General features: G+C 37.7%; 2 protein-coding genes across 2 annotated transcripts; both read left to right on the top strand.

Moving 5' to 3' along the window:
• The first annotated feature begins 2937 nt into the window (after positions 1-2937).
• LOC104095224 (putative glycine-rich cell wall structural protein 1) lies at positions 2938-4119 on the top strand. The gene is made up of 2 exons (XM_009601305.4): positions 2938-3095; positions 3488-4119. Exons 1-2 carry the CDS (start codon positions 3000-3002, stop codon positions 3911-3913), a joined length of 522 nt encoding a protein of 173 aa, XP_009599600.1. The 5' UTR covers positions 2938-2999; the 3' UTR covers positions 3914-4119.
• A 2054-nt stretch (positions 4120-6173) lies between these two features.
• LOC104095223 (glycine-rich cell wall structural protein 2-like) lies at positions 6174-6560 on the top strand. Its single transcript, XM_009601304.1, has one exon. It carries the CDS (start codon positions 6174-6176, stop codon positions 6558-6560), a length of 387 nt encoding a protein of 128 aa, XP_009599599.1.
• The last annotated feature ends 13571 nt before the right edge of the window (positions 6561-20131 follow it).

Raw genomic sequence — 20131 nt, forward strand, 5'->3', positions numbered from 1 at the left:
GATGCTTTCCTCTATGTTTAATACACCAAAAAAATAAAGAGAAGCTAAATAGAAAGCAAAGTAGTGAGAGTAATCCACAGATTGTTGTCTGTGAGATAAATAGTGAGTAACATTATTATTGTATTGAGATATTTTAAAATAAAAAGTGTTATTTCTTTCGAAATTGTAGTAATCTCTTGACACTACTAAGTTGTAATATTGGTCCACTCGGGTATTGAATTTTATCTCGTTAAAAGATTTGATATTATTGTTACTCTCTTGTGTTATTATTATTTACAGTGGATATTATTTCTGGGCGGGATATATTTATTTTCCCAACATAATACGCTTTTATCCCATAGTTCATCATGCCGATAGCACAAGTGATCATGATTCATACGCTGAGAATAGCGACGGGACTTTTAGCTGCTGCACCACTCAGCAGCAAGCTAAGGTCTGCAACGTTGGGCTTGCAGTATCTAATTAATATGGGAAATTGAGATAAATTTTATCACTAATTAAGTATAGATAGAAAAGTAGGAAAAATATCCAAGATTTGGTGTTTCAAATTTCATTTTGGTTGGTTAATTTGAAACACTTAGCACTGCAGCTTATTGTTGATTAAAAATGGGATTTGCTAGTCGTCAAATCTGATCTCGTTCCCTTGAGTATTGCCTAATGGGTTTCGTAGATCGTCTTTGCCTTATGTTTCGTTCCTAATATGTTTTGCTTTCTTTTTTTCTATAAGAATGAGTTCTCTTATTTTTCATGTCATTTCGAAGGTTAAGGTTTATGTCATCCTTAGTGTATTTGTTGGGCTATGGGTCGTGGGTCGCTACATGTGGGCTGATTCGACCCGGTTAGGAGAGATAAGTAACAGAGGTTAAGAGACGTTACTACTAAATTACAAATTTCTATTAAAATAAACGTGCAAAAAAAGGAGTGGTGGGTTATCTTCCTTAACCGCTATTACTCTGTCTATTTATGTTAAAGAGAAAATACATAACCTTTTTTTTAGCGTTGGAATTTTCTCTCTAACTAATCTTTTCTTCAAGCAAAACACACACAAGTTAGGGCATCTAATTGGTGAAAGATTAACTTTGCTTCCTAGTGATTCAAAGGTTGATTTGGGGTAATTCTTTTGGTGGTGAGTTCAACGGTTTCCGCCGCATCAATAAGATAAACAACTCGATGTTCTCGCCCCTTGTTTTTATCTAACAATATTTATTTGGATAATTCTATAGACAAATAGGTGTCTGGCTAAATTTCTCTCTGACTAATCTTTTCTTCAAGCAAAACACACACAAGTTAGGACATCTAATTGGTGAAAGATTAACTTTATTTCCTAGTGATTCAAAGGTTAATTTGGGATAATTCTTTTGGTGGTGAGTTCAACGGTTTCCGCCGCATCAATAAGATAAACAACTCGATGTTCTCGCCCCTTGTTTTTATCTAACAATATTTATTTGGATAATTCTATAGACAAATAGGTGTCTGGCTAAATCCTCATCACCTCAAATCAGTACAGTTTGGATACGTGAATGATTTTTAATTAATAAATAAATAAAAACACGTTCGAAAGCTAGTGGAGTAGTAAAAAGTGATATATATTACAATTTATCTTCTTAGAGGATGTTTGGCTAAGCTTATAAGGTGGTCAAACTGACTTATAAGCATCTTTTGGCTTATTTACGCGTTTGGTAAACACTCAAAGTGCTTATAAGCCAAGTGCTTATAAGTTAAAATCAGCCATAAGTCATAAGCCGGTCACCCCCAACTTATGGCTTTTCAACTTATAAGCACTTTTAGTTTGACCAACACTTTTACTAGTTTATCCTTAATAATATTTTCTAATTCACAAAATACTTTTCTCAAAATAAATTTCTTAATTTTCTCTTCATTCCATATTCGTTATTAATTCTTTTCTTTACAAAGAAATTTTTAATTTATAATCTTTTGAAAAAGATTCAAGGGTATTTTAGTCATTTTAACAAAAGAATAGCTTATCAGCATTTTTTAATCAAACACATCAACTGCTTATTATCAGTTTCAGCACTTCTATCCAAACACGTAAATGCTTATTTTAAAAATCAGTTTCAGCATTTAAAAAAAATTTTCAGCACTACAAGCTTATCAGTTATTTACAATCAGCTAAGCTAATCCAAACGGGCTCTTAATTTCATTTCTCTTGGCTTTTACACTTTTTATCAGACTGTGGAAAATGATTGTTTCACTTCTCTTACCCTCTTCTTATGCTTCCATCCAATTATATTATACTAACCTAGTAAAAAACATAACTAATACAGTAACGCACGATTAATTACATTGACTCCAATGTGAAAAAAGTTTACACTATTTCCTTAAATCCATAAATTATTGGTCTGGATGCCATGACCAACTCTTTATAACATTCTAAAGCAGTAAACACTTAAACAATATATAGTAATCTACTACAGTCGCTTGAAATTTGAAGTCAATCTAGAAGCAATACACGAGGAGAAAATGGTTGATACATGGAGTAGTACAATGTTGACCTTCCAATTAATAAAAGTACTATCCAGAAAAAGTACAACCACGGTTTTGTTTTCTTCTTCTTCTTGTTCGTCTTTGTTTAATCTGTTTGGCAATCAATCGATATTTTAGTATTGCAAATACTAATAATAGGGAAGTTAAACTTATCATCAAAGAGATGAACATAGAAAGAGAACAAAATATAGAGAAGACATAATTAAGAGGCCCGAAATTCTAAGCCAATACCGTAGGAAGAGGTGAGAATCATATCATCATTTGATTCACCGTAAATTTAGCTGCATGTATTAATTGAAAATTATAATGCAACCTGCACCACAACATCAATTGAAAATATTTAACGTTTTCAACTGTCCCGCTCCTTGAGACTTAAATTTTCCTTAGCATATTTGTGTTCCCTACCTCTATATATACATGATGTAAGCTTCACTTCTCGTTGCCTAAAAAATAACGAGCTTTTTCTCCTCGTTTCAGTCCCAGCTAATTCAGAGATGATTAACTCTAAGCTTTTCCTTCTCTTGGTTCTATGTGCTTTTTTTTGCTTTCTTGGTGCCATGCAGCCTTTGTCTTCCGGGGCCGGCACCAAGGTACGTAAATTGAAACCAAAGTTACTGTCTTTTATATAAATAAGAATATAGTAATTTGTATAATTATCACTAATAAGGTTCCAATTATACTTTTTATTTTTAGAATTTGGTTGAGGCAGTTCGAATGAGTAAGTAAATTATGATAAACTTATTTACATTTAACTCCCTCTTCAATATCAGATTTTTCCTCTTGTACTTACATTCATCTCATTTTCCTATTTTCGATCATTTCATTTTCCAATTTGAACTCAATTTTCCTGAATTAGTTTTTTTCTCTTTATCCCATTTCATTGATTCATATATATACTTCAGAAGGCAAGGCTATTTGTTTGATTAGTATATGAATTTTATGAAATAAGTTTAAAGTTTTTTTAATTATGATTTGATTTTAGGCCATCAATTCTGCTATGCCGCCGCCGGTAAGCTCGAGGAACACGCTTGGGGAAGAGAAGTCATTTTACCATCCTGCTGCTTATGGTGGCGGTGGAGGCTCAGGTGGGGGTGGTGGTGAAGGTTCCGGGTATGGTTCTGGGGAAGGGTTTGGTGAAGGAGTAGGTAGTGATGGCGATGGTGGTAGTGGTGGAGGATATGGAGGTGGGGGTGGCGGAGGAAGTGGCGGAGGAATGGGAGATGGTTCGGGTTACGGTAGTGGGAGTGGTTATGGCTATGGTATTGGAACAGGAGCCAGCGGAGATGGTGGCGGAGGAGGAGGAGGAGGTGGAGGTGGAGGTGGTGGTGGTATGAGCGGAGCTGATGGCACTGGATTTGGTGAAGGGGAAGGTTCTGGTGCTGGCTATGGAGGAGTTGGAATACCTTGAAACCCTAAGCTTTTGTTCATCAATTCTCCAGTAATAAATTGGGACATGCCCGTGACTACTGTCTTTTTCTTTTTTCAACTAATTTTCTTTTCCATCTATCTGTGTCTCTTCTTTGTTGTGGAGGTTTAATTTAGTTAACTTTTGTTTCTCCAATTGGCAATATAGGAGTAATAAACTTCCTCCTAGATCATCTTCCAATTTTGCAATGGCATGCATGCATAATTGGTTTTACGCATTTAAATTAAGTTTTTTTTTTCTCGTACGTTATAACATTATTACAATAATTCAGAAACATTTTCCCCCTTTTTCGGTGGGGTTGTAGCTTTTTATTAAAAAAGAGAATACTTGTCTCCTTCATTTCAAACTGTTATTGATCACAGCAAGTGCAATAATGAATAGCTCAACTGTTTTTCAATTTGGATATGTCGATACAAGCACACAATACCTAAAGTATTTAGTTAATTATTTACTGGGAGATCTTTGTTTTGCTCGTCAAGAAACTGTAAAGGGCTTTGTTAATTACTCGAATATATATATGGCCTTTTCACCCAACTTATTAGTTGGCATCAGTATTCAGTGACTCAATAATCAATATCTGAATTGGCCTCTGCTAATCGGGTGCGAGTATTAGCATGGATGGCTTCGTAGAAAGTTGGATTCTAAAACTTTATCTATGGCTGTTTACATTTATCGGCACTAACGAAATAAAAGAACATTTTTGGCATGTGAATTGACCTCCTATGTAATGTTGGGAGAGGACTGTACTATGATAAGGGAACAATATATTTAGTATGTAGTATCATATTCCCAATTTAAAAAAAGAAAAATATGGGAATGTAACCGAATATGTAATATATATATATATATATATATATATATATATATATATATATATATATATATATATATATATATATATATTCTGTATGTTATATACAAAAATTATACAAATCTTATATTTTTTTTTGGCTATCGAATATAAATAGTTTCTAACGCGGGCTAAAAATACCCCATTTAAGTTTGTGTTGAGTGGACCCACTAAGAAAAATAAAATGTGACGTTTGAAAGGTTCTCCCAAAGTCCAATCCAAGACTCAAACAATACGTTTAATATGGCAAATATTTTGGCTAAAGGAGTCCATCTCACATAAGCATAAGCATATTTGCAAAGTGTAGACTTTGTTGACAATATTTTTTGGGACCCAAAAATATTGCATTGTGTGGTGGATATCATTTGCACAAGTTGTATCTTTTCTTTTACAACTAAGAGGCCAAGACTTTTTTGCCTATAAAAGGAAATGATATTAGTTTATTTTAAACACACCAACAAGATTTGAGTCTTTATTTCTTGTTTCTTCCTTTCCTCTTTTATGAAAAGTGTTTTGTACGAGAGTTAAGTGTTGGGAAACACTTGTGTGAACTCTTTCTTTGGAGTGATCTTGTGAGGTTAATCTCTCGGGGGTATTTGGGATTAATTAGAGTATTTATTCTAATTTTGTACTCTCTTTTGTACTCTTATCGATATAGTGAAATTGCTCATCTCCGCTTGTGGACGTAGGTCACACTGATCGAACCACGTTAAATTGATATCTTCTTTATCTACTTTAATTGTCGTTATTATCAACTTGCATTGTCTTTGTTATTGTCATTAGAACGTTATTTGGCTAAATTACATGTTCCCGATCCTAACAGGAGTAATAATTAATACATTCAAATAATATTTATTACTTCTCGACATGAGGGGAACAAAGTTTGCAAATTATGTAAGTTTGACCATAGTTCGTAGCGATATATTCTTCTATCAGATTCTTATAATTTTATTTTCAATTTTTTGAACTCCAAGCATGTAAAAGGTTAACCAAACAACACCCAGTAGAAACTTGAATCTGAAACGTGCTACAAATAGAATGCCATTGTTCATTAATGCATCCTTAATAAATTGATCTGTTTCATCAAGTGTTAATGCAAAAACTCTCGTATTTATTACACATGCAATTAATGGTGAAAATTTCAGTTTCGTCTTCCTCTTTTAATCTGCAGTTGCATACTCGATACATCCATAAATTGAACTCATTTTGTTGTAAATTCAGTACTGTACTATATATTTCTCCATACTTGGTCATTTCTGCAACATGTTCATAAAAGTAATTTATTAAACCTGCTACTGTATGCAGCTAAGTTGATCACTCAATTCCGAACGAAGGATCTTCTTTAGCTCACTAAAGAGTTTATTCTTTCAATTTATAGTAACGCATACAAAAATGGCTTCAAATTTCATGATTTTGTTGATTTTGGGAACTCTAATATATACTACTTCGGCTCGAAAGCTTATCGGATTAGGTTTCCCCGATAACATTCCACAAGTTACCGGCGGATTTGGCGGTGGAGGCGGCGGTGGAGGACATGTTGGTCCTGACGGTATAGACATTGGAGGAGGTATTGGTGGTGGGGGTTCAATAACTGTACCTGGAATTGGGTCAATTGGCGGCGGTGGAGGCATCGGGATAGGCGGAAGCATTGGCCGAGATGGATCAGTTTCCATCGGAGGAGGCGGCGGCGTAGGCATCGGTGGTCAAATCGGCGATATAGGTTTTGGCGGTGGACAAGGTTTGGGTGGTGGCCAAAGTTTCCGTGGATTGGACGATTAAAAAATCTTGATTTCTAATTTTATTGAAAATAATGAGTTCTATTTCAAATTATGGAGAGTATGGACGGTTAATGAAAAACAATTAGCTATATGTTGTGGGAATGCAAACAAATTGCCACATGCCTTTTTTTTTCCCCTTTCTTTTTGTATAATTCCATCTCCGCAATTATTATGGAGTTTACTATAATGAATACTCCGTAAATAGAATTTTTCGATCTTAATTGATTCAAAGCAGCTAATAAATATCAACTAGTTAACAAACATCAAGTGTTGAAACTAATATAATAAATAAATGGGGAAGTTTAGCAAATATCCATGCAGGGAAAATATTTACTCGCCCCTGCCGATCACTTTTCTCCCCTCCTGCCTATCCTTTTTTTTTTTTTTTTAAATATTCACGCAAATGAAGTCAAACTAAGCTACAATAAATCAAGCCAATTCAAGTCATGTCAAGCCAATTCAAGCCAAAGAAAGTCAAGTCAAAGCCAAATTAAGTCAAGTCAAGCCAAGCTAAACCAAACAAAAGCAGGCCAAATCAAGCTAAGCTAAGGCATATGAGTAAACAAAAGTTGGGATGGGTGGGTATGTAGGTGGGGGTAATTAATTTTAATTTAGTAGGTATATATTGTAAATAGTTTTTAAATTGGTAGGTATCCGTTAGAACCTTGTTTCAAACCTCCACAATACTAAAGACCTTTTAACTATACACCCGAATCAACAAGTCACAACTAACACCACCGGACACACACCCCGCAAGCTAAAACTTAAGAAGTACATAACAAAAATGACTGAATATGTAAAGAGAAACACATAAGAGAAATAATAAATAAACCCGACAGGCACAACTCTCTAACCGTACCATAATACGAATCAATTTAAATAGGAAAAATCAAAGTACATGAACAAATCATAAGGATCTCATCCTGGTACAACTCTCCACCGCGGCACGTAGCCCGACTCAAACATATCAAATCACATGAAATCGCGAGGGTCTCACCATCAATTCTGAATTACAAGTCGAATACACATCATACCAATAAAAATCTTTCACTAACTTAATTCTGCCAATAAAATCACAACACTTACTAAACTCTCACCCAGTAGAGTATCAAATCACAAATCGTAACCAATTTATTCACGAATCACATCAAATCTGTCATAATAGACAACATGAATTCACTTTTAGTCTCGTAACTTTCACTAATGAATAGAAACAAACGATAGACACAACTATCACTCATATAATCTCCTAACAGGGATAAACACATAAACATGATACTAAGTCATGAACTCACCCATAGGCCGGAAAACAAATAGGGGAACTCGCCCCGATAAGCAGAACCGATTCAAAATATGAATGGTGCCCCTCTGTAACAAATCAAAAGCATACATGTATGACATCATCTGGCGCAGTGGCCTCAAGCCTACTATATGAAACACATCAACGGGCCAGGCCTTCCCCTCTTGGGCGCCCTCTACTCACACCTGTCCGAAGTCTAGCACAATATCTCACCCTATGGCTGGTATCTCCACACTCGAAGCAACCTCTCTGTTGACGTGGTTATGGGAACTGTGCGGTACGAGTACTCTGAGACCTATGAGCACCTGAAATATTGTGTGAAGCCTGAAGTGCAAACTGAATTGGCTGACCCACAAAACCTCTACCATGTAGTACCCTGCTTCCAAAATAAGTACCAGTAGATCTCTTTGGTCTACGAGGCCTCTTCGCCTACCTGTCCTCTCTCTCTCCTGATATCGCCGGTACTCTCTCTCATGGCCCCGCATGTCCTCTCTCTCCTGATCCCACATGCCCTCCACTCGGTGAGCGATCCCTACCACCTGCTGAAACGAAACATCCGACTCTAACTCCCGAGCCATGCTGAACCGAATATCAGGCCTGAGCCCCTCAATGAATCTACGAGCATGCTCTCTAACTGTGGCGACCAAAGAAGGTGCATGCCTGGCCAAATCACTGAATCTCACGGCATACTCTGATACTAATATAGTGCCCTGGCGCAGCTGCTCAAACTCCGCGTGCCATGCATCTCGTAAGGATTGAGGTACAAACTCTCTTAAGAACATCTCTGAAAACTGAACCCACGTAAGTGGAACTGCATCGGCTGGGCTGCCCAACTTATATGCCTGCCACCACTAATAAGCCGCTCCCTTAAGCTGGAACGTAGTAAAAGCAATCCTACTCGTCTCAACAATACCCATAGTGCGAAAAATGCGATGGCACTCTTCTAGAAAACCTTGTGCACTTTCTGAAGCCAAACCACTGAATGTATGAGGGTCATATTTCTTGAACCTTGCAAGTCTAAGCTGCTCTTCCTCAGATGTTGCTGCCATGACCACGGGCTGAACTGGAACCACAGGCTGTGTCGCCATGACACCTGGAACCTGACCAACATGAACTCATTGCTCTGGGGTGTGGGCGGCGGGAGTCTGAGTTCCTCCCCCGGTCTGTGAAGTAGCTGGTGCAACCGGAATTAACCCCGCCTGAGCTAATGTACCAAACATGCTCAGGAACTATGCTAAGATCTCCTGAAGTCCCGGGGTAAAAGCAGGCGCCTCCGGTACCTTCCCCCCAATCGGAACTACTGGAGGCTCCTCAACTGCTGCTCTGGTAAGTGCTCTAGCTACGACGTGTGCTCCTCATCGGCCTCTGCCTATGCCCCTAGCGACGTCTGCTCCGGGGGTAACGTCATCAGTAATTGCAGCTCGTATCCTCACCATCTGTGAGAGAATGGAATGACAAAAGTTCAAACTTCGAGATCAATGAACTCGCACGATAGGAATGAAGGAAGTGAAATTGTCCTAATATAATAGTTCTATAGCCTCTCGAAGATAAGTACAGATGTCTTTGTACCGATCCGCAAGACTCTACTAAACTCGCTTATGACTTGTAGTACCTATGAACCTAGAGCTCTGATACCAATTTATCACGACCCAATTTCCCCTCCATTTGGGTATCGTGACGGCACCTAGTCTTAGGGACTAGGTAAGCCTAACATTAATTGAAACAATAACATTATTTAAATAACATCTAATAATTTGAAATAGAAATCTCTTAAAATTTATAATTTCCAAAATCGGTAGTACAAGTCATAAGCTCTACAGAGTGTTTGCTAGAAAATTTCTAAATACGATTGTCCAGAAATAAGAATAAACAGTGCAAAACAAAAACTTGAAGGAGACTCCGAAACCTGCGAACGCAGCAACAAGTTTACCTTGAGTCTCCACGGCAATGACCTGCACAGCTACTAACGAACAAATACTTGGATCTGCACAAAAATGTGCAGAAGTATAGAATGAGCACACCACAGCGGTGCCCAGTAAGTATCAAGACTAACCTCGGTGGAGTAGTGACGAGAAAAAAGTCAAGACACCCACTGGTCTAATAAACTGAACAAGTATAAGTATATGAACATCAAAAATATGATATTTATGTAAAGACTATGCATTATGGCTCATAATACAGTAATAGCAATAAGAAAGGAAACACCAAGTATCAGCGGAATACCATAAAAATGACACAGAAAAGTGAATGGAACACAACCTAAATCCGGAATCACAAATATAGTAGGGACAATTAATAACTCAGCAACTACAACCGCTTTTACATCAGGTTTTAGTCAACAAACTCCATGAGGTACCGAACCTCGAACAAATCACAACTCACGGGTATCAATACCTGAACCCTAACCCTTGGCATCCTGTGTCCTCATAACACTTGATAACCGCACTGACGACTCACGTGCCAATAGAGCCATTCTCACATAGAAGGCAAGTAAGCAAGGGTGAGCATATATGCTCAACAATATCAAGAACACCTCTTATCTGATAAGAGTGCTTAACTACGTGTATGCTTGTGCAAGTGTCCTAACATAGTCCATACCGGCAAATAAGCATAAGGAAAAAGAACGGACAACACGTAGAATATTTTCTCACAGCTTTCACAAGATAAAGCTCACACAAGTTAGTGTACCACTACACAATATCAACAATAAGAATGCCCCCAGGCCATCACAAATCAATCCCTGACATAGCCCACCTTGTCTTTCCATGTGTGCAATAATAAAGTAAGTACCCGCCTTGTCTCGCTACACGTGCATAACAATGTTTCCACCTTGTCTTGCCACATACATACCCCTCCTCCCTCCCCCCCCACACACACACATATATATATATATATATATATATATATATTCTGCCTTTTCACTCCGCATGTGCAAATATCGATAGTAACAATGGCACGACAGAAACCTCGTGCAACCCCATAACAACAACCGCACGGCAGAAACCTCGTGCATCATAATAACAACAATCGCACGACATAAACCTCGTGCATAACCACAATAAGTACAACAACAACAATGATAATAATACAATGATACGACAAATACGTCAACTCAGAGATTTTAGAACATAAGGAAACAGAGGAAACTAATTCACAAGGAGTAGCCACAATAGAGAACAATAGTCATAATAAGAACAACTCAACAAGAAAGGAAATATTATGTAACAACGGTCCACAATGTACAGTTCGACAACGAGGGAGCTAACACAAGACGAATAATTCCAAATAAGGACAAGTCAACTAAAATATAGGATATCTAACTCCAATTAAGGACGCAGTATAAGGATAATCATTTGCCTCAATTAAGGATGAATAATTACAGAAGAGATAACTATAATTTCAGATAAAGATAAGTAGTTAGGAAAAAGAAAACACGATAATAGAAGAGATATAATTTCAGTTAAGGCACATATGAATCAAATGAACAACAAAAGTGGATCATGAAGCAATTAATTCCAATTAAAGCAGATAAAAGTCAAACAGGAAATTAAGAAACGTAATCATAATGAGAACAACTGCATATTCAATGAATACAAGGACCTAAGAATCCCTAAAGGCCAATTTTCCATAAATAAGTCCGGACACGTACTCGTCACCTCGCGTACACGGACTACAATTAGCATAGAAGACTCAAATCCTAAGGGGTAGTTCCCCACACGAAGTTAGGCAAGATACTTATCTCAAAGAAAATAGACCGATACTCAAAAATGAACTTCTCGAGTGAAATGACCTCCAGACGGCTCAAATCTAATCAAAATAACTTCAAAGCACAAATAAAACTTGTAAGAGACTATTCCAGATCATAAAGCCTCAATCTTTATCAAAATCTAAAAATTAATCCAAAAGTCGACCCCCGGGCCCGCACCTTGGAACTCGACAAATTTTATAAAACCCGAATACCCATTCCGATATGAGTTCAACCATACTAAAATCATCAAATTCCGATACCATTTCGTCCCTCAAATCGTGATTTTTTATTTTTAAAATTTTCTTCAAAAATAAATTCCTTTTTCCCCAACTCAAAACACAAATTAAATGATAAAAATAAAGATAAAATCATAGAATATAATAAATTCTAGGTGAAGAACATTTACCCAATCAATTTGCTTGAAAAACCCACAAGGAATCGCTCAAAACCGAGCTCTAGAACTCCAAAAATGGTAAAAATGGCAAACCCTCAGAATAGAGTACTATTTATTCTGCCGAGGTATTTATGCATAGCGAACGCGGGAGAGCAATCGCGTTCGCGAAGAAGAAAAATAAAAGCTGCCCAGTTGTGCTTCGCGAACGCGACAACACGTTCGCGAACGTGGAGAGGAAAAGTCTAATGGCCCAATGACTGCTCTTCGTGAACGCGTGAAGTAGTACACGAACGCGAAGAGTGGAATGGCATAGCTACGCGAACGCGTGGGATGAACGCGAACGCGATGAAGGAAAAAGGCAGACATTCGCGAACGTGAGAGTTTGAACGCGAATGCGAACGCGAACGCGAAGAGCAAATATTCCCTCCTCCAAAATAACTCATCGCGAACGCGGAGGAGCAGATGCGAACGCGAAGGAGAAAAACCAGATGATAGAAACAATATTTCAAAATAGGAGGAAAATGACCCGTAGCCCACCCGGAATACACTCAAGGCCCCCGGGACCCCGTCTAAACATACCAACAAGTTCTATAACCTAACACGGACTCATTTAGGGTCTCAAATCACATAAAACAACGTCAAAACTACGAATCAAACCAAGAATCGAACTTATGAACTTTCAAATCTTCCAACTTCTAAAATTCGCGCCGAAACCTATCAAATCAGCCCAAAAATTTGGTCGTGTCGCTTCCAGATGCACTGGTTAATAGATAAAATTATGGTGAGTGTGTTAAAAGAGTTTGAGATATATGTAAAATCATATAGAATGAAGTTGTCTCCAATCCTCCAACATTAGGATTAGGGGTGTACAAAGAAAACCGACAAACTGCACCAACCCGATAATCCGAGTCAAACCGAGAAAAAAAAATCCGACTTTGGTTTGTTTTGATTTATTTTGGTGTTAGAAAAAAAGCCCGACCATAATTGGTTTGGTTTGGTTTTAACTAAAACAAGTCAAACCGAAATCAAATCAACCCGACATTACATGTATATAAGTTTTAAAAATATTTTATGCATAAAATAATAATTGTAATGTAATTTATAAATATTATTTAAACTTTTTTATAGTTCTCGCTTTTGATGTATTATTTCAAGCTTGGACTTAGAACTTTTGACGATCAAATATGTTTTATAGCCCATAAAATTAGTAACTCAAATAAAGCCCAAAGCAAAATCAAATCAATACTAATACTAACAAAAAGAATTCAATTCAATACTATGAATGACAATAGTATTAGATGTTTATTTTTTTACTTTTGCATTAGTTTAGATAGTGAAAATGCATAACTTACTTTTAATATTATTTAGTACTTATTAGTCGTACTTATTTTAGCATGACTTAGCACTTTTAGATTATATTTATTTTTATTATGGGTTATTAATTAGCAATATTTATTTTATACGATTTGTTGAGTATTTTAGTATAATCATGATTCCTCTCACATTATTTTGTATTATTTTATTGTTTAACATCTTATATAGTTTTATCCTACCAGGACCTAAACAATATTAGAGAACAAATTATATACTTATGCTCTGAGATTTTGTCAGGAAAAACCCGAGAAAAACCGAGATTGAAAAATTCGACTTTTGTTGGTTTGGTTTATAGATTTAAAAATCCGAGACAATTGGTTTGGTTTGGTAATTAAAAAATTCGATCCAACCCGACCTATGTGCACCCCTAATTAGGATAACTAAGCAACCCATTCCGATATTGGCATTTCCCAATTCTAAAAAATAAATACTTTGTAAAAACCAAAACAATTCTAATAAAATAGATCACGTTTTCTTAATTGGATTTTTCTTTCGGATATAGAAAGAATCACAAATTGTAATATTGTCTTTATGTTTAATTTTATTTTTTCTGTCAAATCCGTGTAATTTAATTAGCTCTAACAAATCAATCAAATTATAAAAGTGAAAACACCTAGAATGATTTAAAAAGATTAAGGCGATGGAAGTATGGAAGATAGATATTACATTTTTGTTTATTATAAAATTTTACTACTCAATAAAAATTCCTAACATTATAAAAATAGAGTAGCTTTTCAAACCATGCCCCCAAAGCCAACCACTTACCGCAGATTCAACTTTATAGATGGTCAACTTTTCATCCTTTGATAGGAACTAAAACAAAAAAGCAAAAAGGAAAAGCTGAAAATTATTTTCTCTCTCCAATTTTGCTTTTAAAATTAAATTCTTAACTCATTCGAAAATATCTCATAACTTAATTATTCATGACTGTTTATATTTCTAGCATGATCACTTGATGAAATCTGAAAGAAAAATAGGTAAATGGTCGATACTAGTGGAACAATTCCTCTTTGGATAATAGGTATTGTAGTTGATATTTAGTTATCAGTTTAATATGTACTCTTTTTTATGGTTCGAGCACTGCTTCTCCCTTCCCCCTCTTCCCGTTCCTACCATCCAAATAGGCAGGCCTACGGAATATAGCCAAGTGATGAGGCATCGGTTTTTGGTACATACATGAAAAGGTTCGAATCTTTGGCCTTAGAGATACGATTGTGCCGAGTGAAAGGGTATTCGCTCATCGGATAAAAGTTACTCTAGGGATAATAATATTATATCCTGTACTTTTGTACGTTGGATTTGTCGTAAGTCAATTGACATAAGTTCAAGGACAAGATTATTTTTGAGGTTATAAGTGGTTATGCTATATTTAAAAAAACATTGAGGAAGTGTCGTAAGGATTAGTGGTCAACAAATTAAAGATAATAAGTTTCATCAATATAATACCTCATCCTTTCGGGCTATGCCTTGAGCCGCTCGACTTATGTTAGTAGACCAGAACCACGAAGAATTTTGGTCATATTTAAGTATAAAAATACAGAGCACGGTGTATAAAAAGATGAAGTCACGAAATAATAACTATAGTGGTTGGGAATAATATTTGGTGTGTATAAGAAGGCTATGGACTAGAATTATACCACAAGATAGTGATAATGAATTTATGAAGTATGTAAAATAATAATTATTTAAATAAATTGAGATCAAAAAATTAATTATGTGTATAATTGGCAAATGAGAAATTATAGTGAAAGACAAGAACTAAATTGAATTATTGGATAAGTGATGATACAAATAAATGGTATAGTGGATAACATTCCATGTGTCACATGGTGGCAGCAATATTAGTAACTAATCAATCTACGCCCATAAGTGGTGGTGGTGGCACTATTAAACTTAATATCTTGAGGGAGAAGTTAAGGAGGACAAAAAGGTTACAATTAAGTCTCTTGTTTCACTTGATTTGAGAATTAAATTGAAGAATATATAGATTCAACATAGTGTAGCAGCAAAGAACGTTAATTTGAGAAATTTTCAGCAACATGAGCTCCAAATTTTATGAAAGCAAAGTATAATTTTGCTCAAGGACAATATATGGGTTTTGCCCACTACTTCGATATCGTTGTTTCGTTTTATCGGGTTGTTAAATCTATACTTTCTTTGAAGTAAAGTAAGGTAAAATAAGAGTATTTCTTGACAAATAAGGTAAGAATTTTTCCCTCCTTGATATATTCAAATTCGTCCAGGTCATAGCTAAATTATGGGATGAGAAATATAGAATTAGTAGCGGAAAATCGTACATTGACATTGTTGTTGTATCGATTGTTTGATAATTTTCTAAGTTGTGTTGTGGCTGGAAATATTTGTAGTAACTTAAGTATATAGTTGATGTAGTGATTGATATGTGGTTTGAATGAAAGAAAAGATTGAAGAAGTGTGTTTGATAATCGTAGCTGAGCTTGCCGCTCGTTGTATCGTTGTTTGGGTTGTAAAACTTGTTATAAGAGTTCTTGGTTGTGCTGTTATGTTACCTTGATTATGGTAGGCTTAGGAAAAATTATAATAACAGGGAAAATACTCTCTGTTTCGTTGTAGGATGGTTATCTTTCGTTATGCGATTAAGAGAATTATTTGTATGGTTGACGATAGTATCATTCTAGTTATCGTATAGGTCGTGAAGCGGATACGAGTTGAGCTCTTGAGCCACTAGGTTAAGAACATATTACGACCCGAGATCACCACTAAGTCGTGATGTCACCTAACACAACCCGCTAGGTTAGTCAAACAATATAAGTTATAACTAAATTGTGAAATCAACAATATATATAATAGAAACTACAATCGATTTCAATACAGCTACCCCAACGACTGTGTGACGACCCAGCCATTTGTTTTGCGAGTTATAGTCTTGATCCTCTATTAACTACTTTTTCCATATCTTTTTCTGCTATTGTGACTTGTTGGGAGGTTTTGTTTTGGCTTTTGGAGTGTTTTGGGACACTTAGTCTCTAAATGGAGGTTTAAAGCCTTAGGATTTGGACCATAGTCAGAAATATGTGAAGATGACTCCGGAATGGAGTTCCGTCGATTCCGTTAGCTCCGTTAGGAGATTTTGGACTTAGAGGCGTGCCCAGATAGTGTTTTGGAGGTATGTAGCTCATTTAGACTTTAAATGGTGAAAGTCAAATTTTTGGAGATTTGGACCAGTAGTGAAATTTTTATATCGGGATCGGATTCCGATTCTGAAAGTTGGAATAGGTCTATAATGTTGAATATGACTTGTGTGCAAAATTTGGGGTCAATCGGACGTGGTTTGGTTAGTTTCGACATCGCTTGTCGAATTTGAAAGTTTCAAGTTCTTTAAGTTTGAATCAGAGGATGATTCATGATTTTAGCATTGTTTGATGTGGTTTGAGAGTTCGACTAAGTTCATATGGTATTTTAGGATTGGTTGGTATATTTGATTAAGGTACCATGGGCCTCAGGTGTGTTTCGAATGCTTAACGGGTGGAAAATTTGACTTATGCAATTTCGTATGTTGTTGGTTTTGTTGTTTCACACCTGCGGTGGGGAGACCGCAGGTGCGGACTTGCACATGCAGAGAGAAGTTCGCAGGTGCGTTTTTGGTCATGAGAGCCTGTGAGCGCAGATGAGAGAAGGTTCCGTAGAAGCGAACGATTGAGCACAGAAGCGCGTCCGCAGGTGTGGAGGGTAGTGCATAGGTACGAAGCCTGGGAGTTTAATGAAACTCCACAGGTGCGGAGTATTAGCTGCAAAAGCGGTACCGCAGGTGCAGTTGAAGGCTCGCAGGTGCAATTTTACTGGCAGAAAAGACCTAAGTGCGAGGGTTTGATTTCATTCTTCATTTTTGGACTTGAGAGCTCGGAATTTGGCAATTTTTCGAGGGATTTTCAGAAGAAGCTTTGGGGTAATGATTCCTAACTCCTTTATGGTTATATTCCTCTAATCTATGGTTGATTTCATCATCTAAGTAAGAAATTTGGTTGAAAAAATTGGGAAAAATGGTAGAAGTTCTTCAACTAAGATTTTGGTCTTTGATTGGTATTTTCAAATCAGATTTGGATGATTTTTGCACGAGTGAACTCGTGAGTGAATGAGTGTTCATATTTTGTAACTGTTACATGATTCCGAGATGTGGGCCTGGGGAGACTTTTTGGGGCGATTTTCTAATTTCTTGGTTTAGCTTTTATTTTAGTAGCTAGATTAGTTTCTTGTAGTTATATTTATGTTATGTAATTGATTTTGGCTAGATTTGGGCCATTCAGAGTCGGATTTTCGTGGAAAGAGCATTGTTACGGATTGATTGAGCTTGGTTCGAGGTAAGTGGCTTGCCTAACCTTGTGTGGGGGAATCCCCTTACGATTTGGTGTTGTTATGATTTGTGCGCGCCGTGTACGCGGGGTGACGAGTGCATACACATGCTAATTGTGGAAAAACCTGATTTTTATCGAGTAATAGCCTGTTTTCATCTTATCTGAGTATACTAGCATGTATAGTTATCCTGTTAGCCTAGAAGAGCATGTCTACGTGTCCTAATTGCCTATTTGAACTCTTTAAAACATGTTTTGTAAATCTTGCTTCTTTCTTGACTTGTACTTAGTCTAAATTATAGGTTTCTTGCTGTAATCGTTATATTTATTTGTTTGAGCTGCGTATTTACTTTGGGACTACAGAACGGTATTCCGGGAGATCTCCCTGCATATTTACTTTGGACTCTAGAACGGTATTCCGGGAGATCCCCCTGCATATTTACTTTGGGACTACGGGATGATATCCCGGGAGATCCCCCCTTATGTCTTGCATATTTACTTTGAGACTACGGAACGGTATTCCGGGAGATCCCCCTGCACATTTACGTTTGAAATTATGAGACGGTATCTCGGGAGATCTCCTGATGTTATCGATGTGTACTGAGCTGTTACCTTTCTATGATTTCATTCTTGTTAAATTCGAGTCTTTATTTTACTGCGATATTTTATTTTGCCTTACTCTATTATTTATATACCAGTAGGGCCCTGACCTGACCTTGTCACTACTCGACCGAGGTTAGGCTTGGCACTTACTGGGTACCATTGTGGAGTACTCACGCCCTTTCCTGCACATGTTTTTCGTGTGCAGATCCAGGTTCCTTTTACCAGCCTTGTCCTTAGTTGCAGTCGTTGCTGTTTTACGGAGAACGTCAAGGTACATCTTCCCGCGCTCGCAGATCCTCAGAGTCCCCTTCTATCCCCCTATGTTGATTCTTCTCTTATTTCTATAGACATTGATGTATAGAACAGTTAGAACTTCGTAGAAGCTTGTGACTTACGATGTTTCGGGTCTTGGGAGAGTTATGTACATTTCGAGAGTGATTATTGTATATGCCAAGCGGCATCTCAAATATTTTATTTAAAATATCTGTTACAGTTAGTTGTTAATTTTCACGCTTTTCATTCATTTCCGCAAATGTTAGGCTTACCTAGTCGTAAAGACTAGGTGCCGTCACGATGGTTCACTGAGGGAGATTTTGGGTCATGACAAGTTAGTATAAGAGCTCTAGGTTCATAGGTGTCGTAAGTCACAAGCCATTTTATTAGAGTCTCGCGGATCGATACAGAGACGTCTGTACTTATCTTCGGGAGTCTATGGAATTGTTAGGAAAAATTATACTTCTTTGATTCTTTGTCGTGCGAAATTTGTTGACATAAAAAATTCTAAACTTATGTATTCCATTCTTTCTCACAGATGGTGAGGACCCGTACCGGAGGATCTGATGACCAGGCACCCGCGCCCCCTGCTAGAGCCGGCAGAGGCCGGGGCTGGGGTAGAGGACGAGCAAGTGGTGCAACCAGAGCACCCGCGCGAGCTGCAACAGAGGAGGCCCCATCAGATCCAGCTAGAGGGCAGGCACCAAAGATTTCTATTGCTGCACCGGCCCTCCAGAAGACTCTAGCCCAGTTCATGAACATGTTCAGTACTTTAGCTTAGGCTGGATTGATCCCATTAGCTCCCGCCACGTCTCAGGCCGGGAGAGGAGCACAAACTCCCGCAACCCGCACTCCTGAGCAGAGGGTCCAGGTTGATCCGACCCCAGAGTTCATTCCTATGCCGCTGGTAGCTCCGGTTCAGCATGAGACTAGGACATCCGCTTCTGAGGTGGAGCAACTCAGACTTGAGTGGTACAAGAAGTACCACCCACCTACCTTCAGCGGATTGGCTACAGATGATGCTCTAGGTTTTCTGGAGGAGTGTCATCGCATTCTACGTACTATGGGCGTAGCGGAGATGAGTGGGGTTTATTTTACCACCTTTCAACTTAGAGGAGAAGCCTATCAGTGGTGGCGTCCGGATGAGGTAGTTTCACTTACATGGACTCAGTTCCCGGACATGTTTTTGTGAGAGTATGTCCCTTAGAGCCTCAGGGACTCATGGCGCGCAGAGTTTGAGCAGTTGCGCCAGGGCACTATGACTGTGTCAGGGCATGCAGTCCGCTTCAGTGATTTGGCCTGACATGCACCGACCATGGTTTCCACAGTTCGAGAGAGGGTTCTTCGATTTATTGAGGGACTCCACCCCAGTATCAGGATTAGTATGGTCAGGGAATTGGAGATGGATATTCCTTATCAGCAGGTTGTGAGTATTGCCAGGAGATTGGAGGGCATGCTTGCCCGGGACCAAGAGGAGAGAGAGGCCAAGTGGTCTCCAGAGACTGGTTCTTATTCTGGAGCTCGTGCCCTAGAAGCTCGCCATGGTAGGGGT

The sequence above is a fragment of the Nicotiana tomentosiformis genome, chromosome 7 (genome assembly GCF_000390325.3).
Source record: "Nicotiana tomentosiformis chromosome 7, ASM39032v3, whole genome shotgun sequence".
Lineage (NCBI taxonomy): Eukaryota > Viridiplantae > Streptophyta > Magnoliopsida > Solanales > Solanaceae > Nicotiana > Nicotiana tomentosiformis.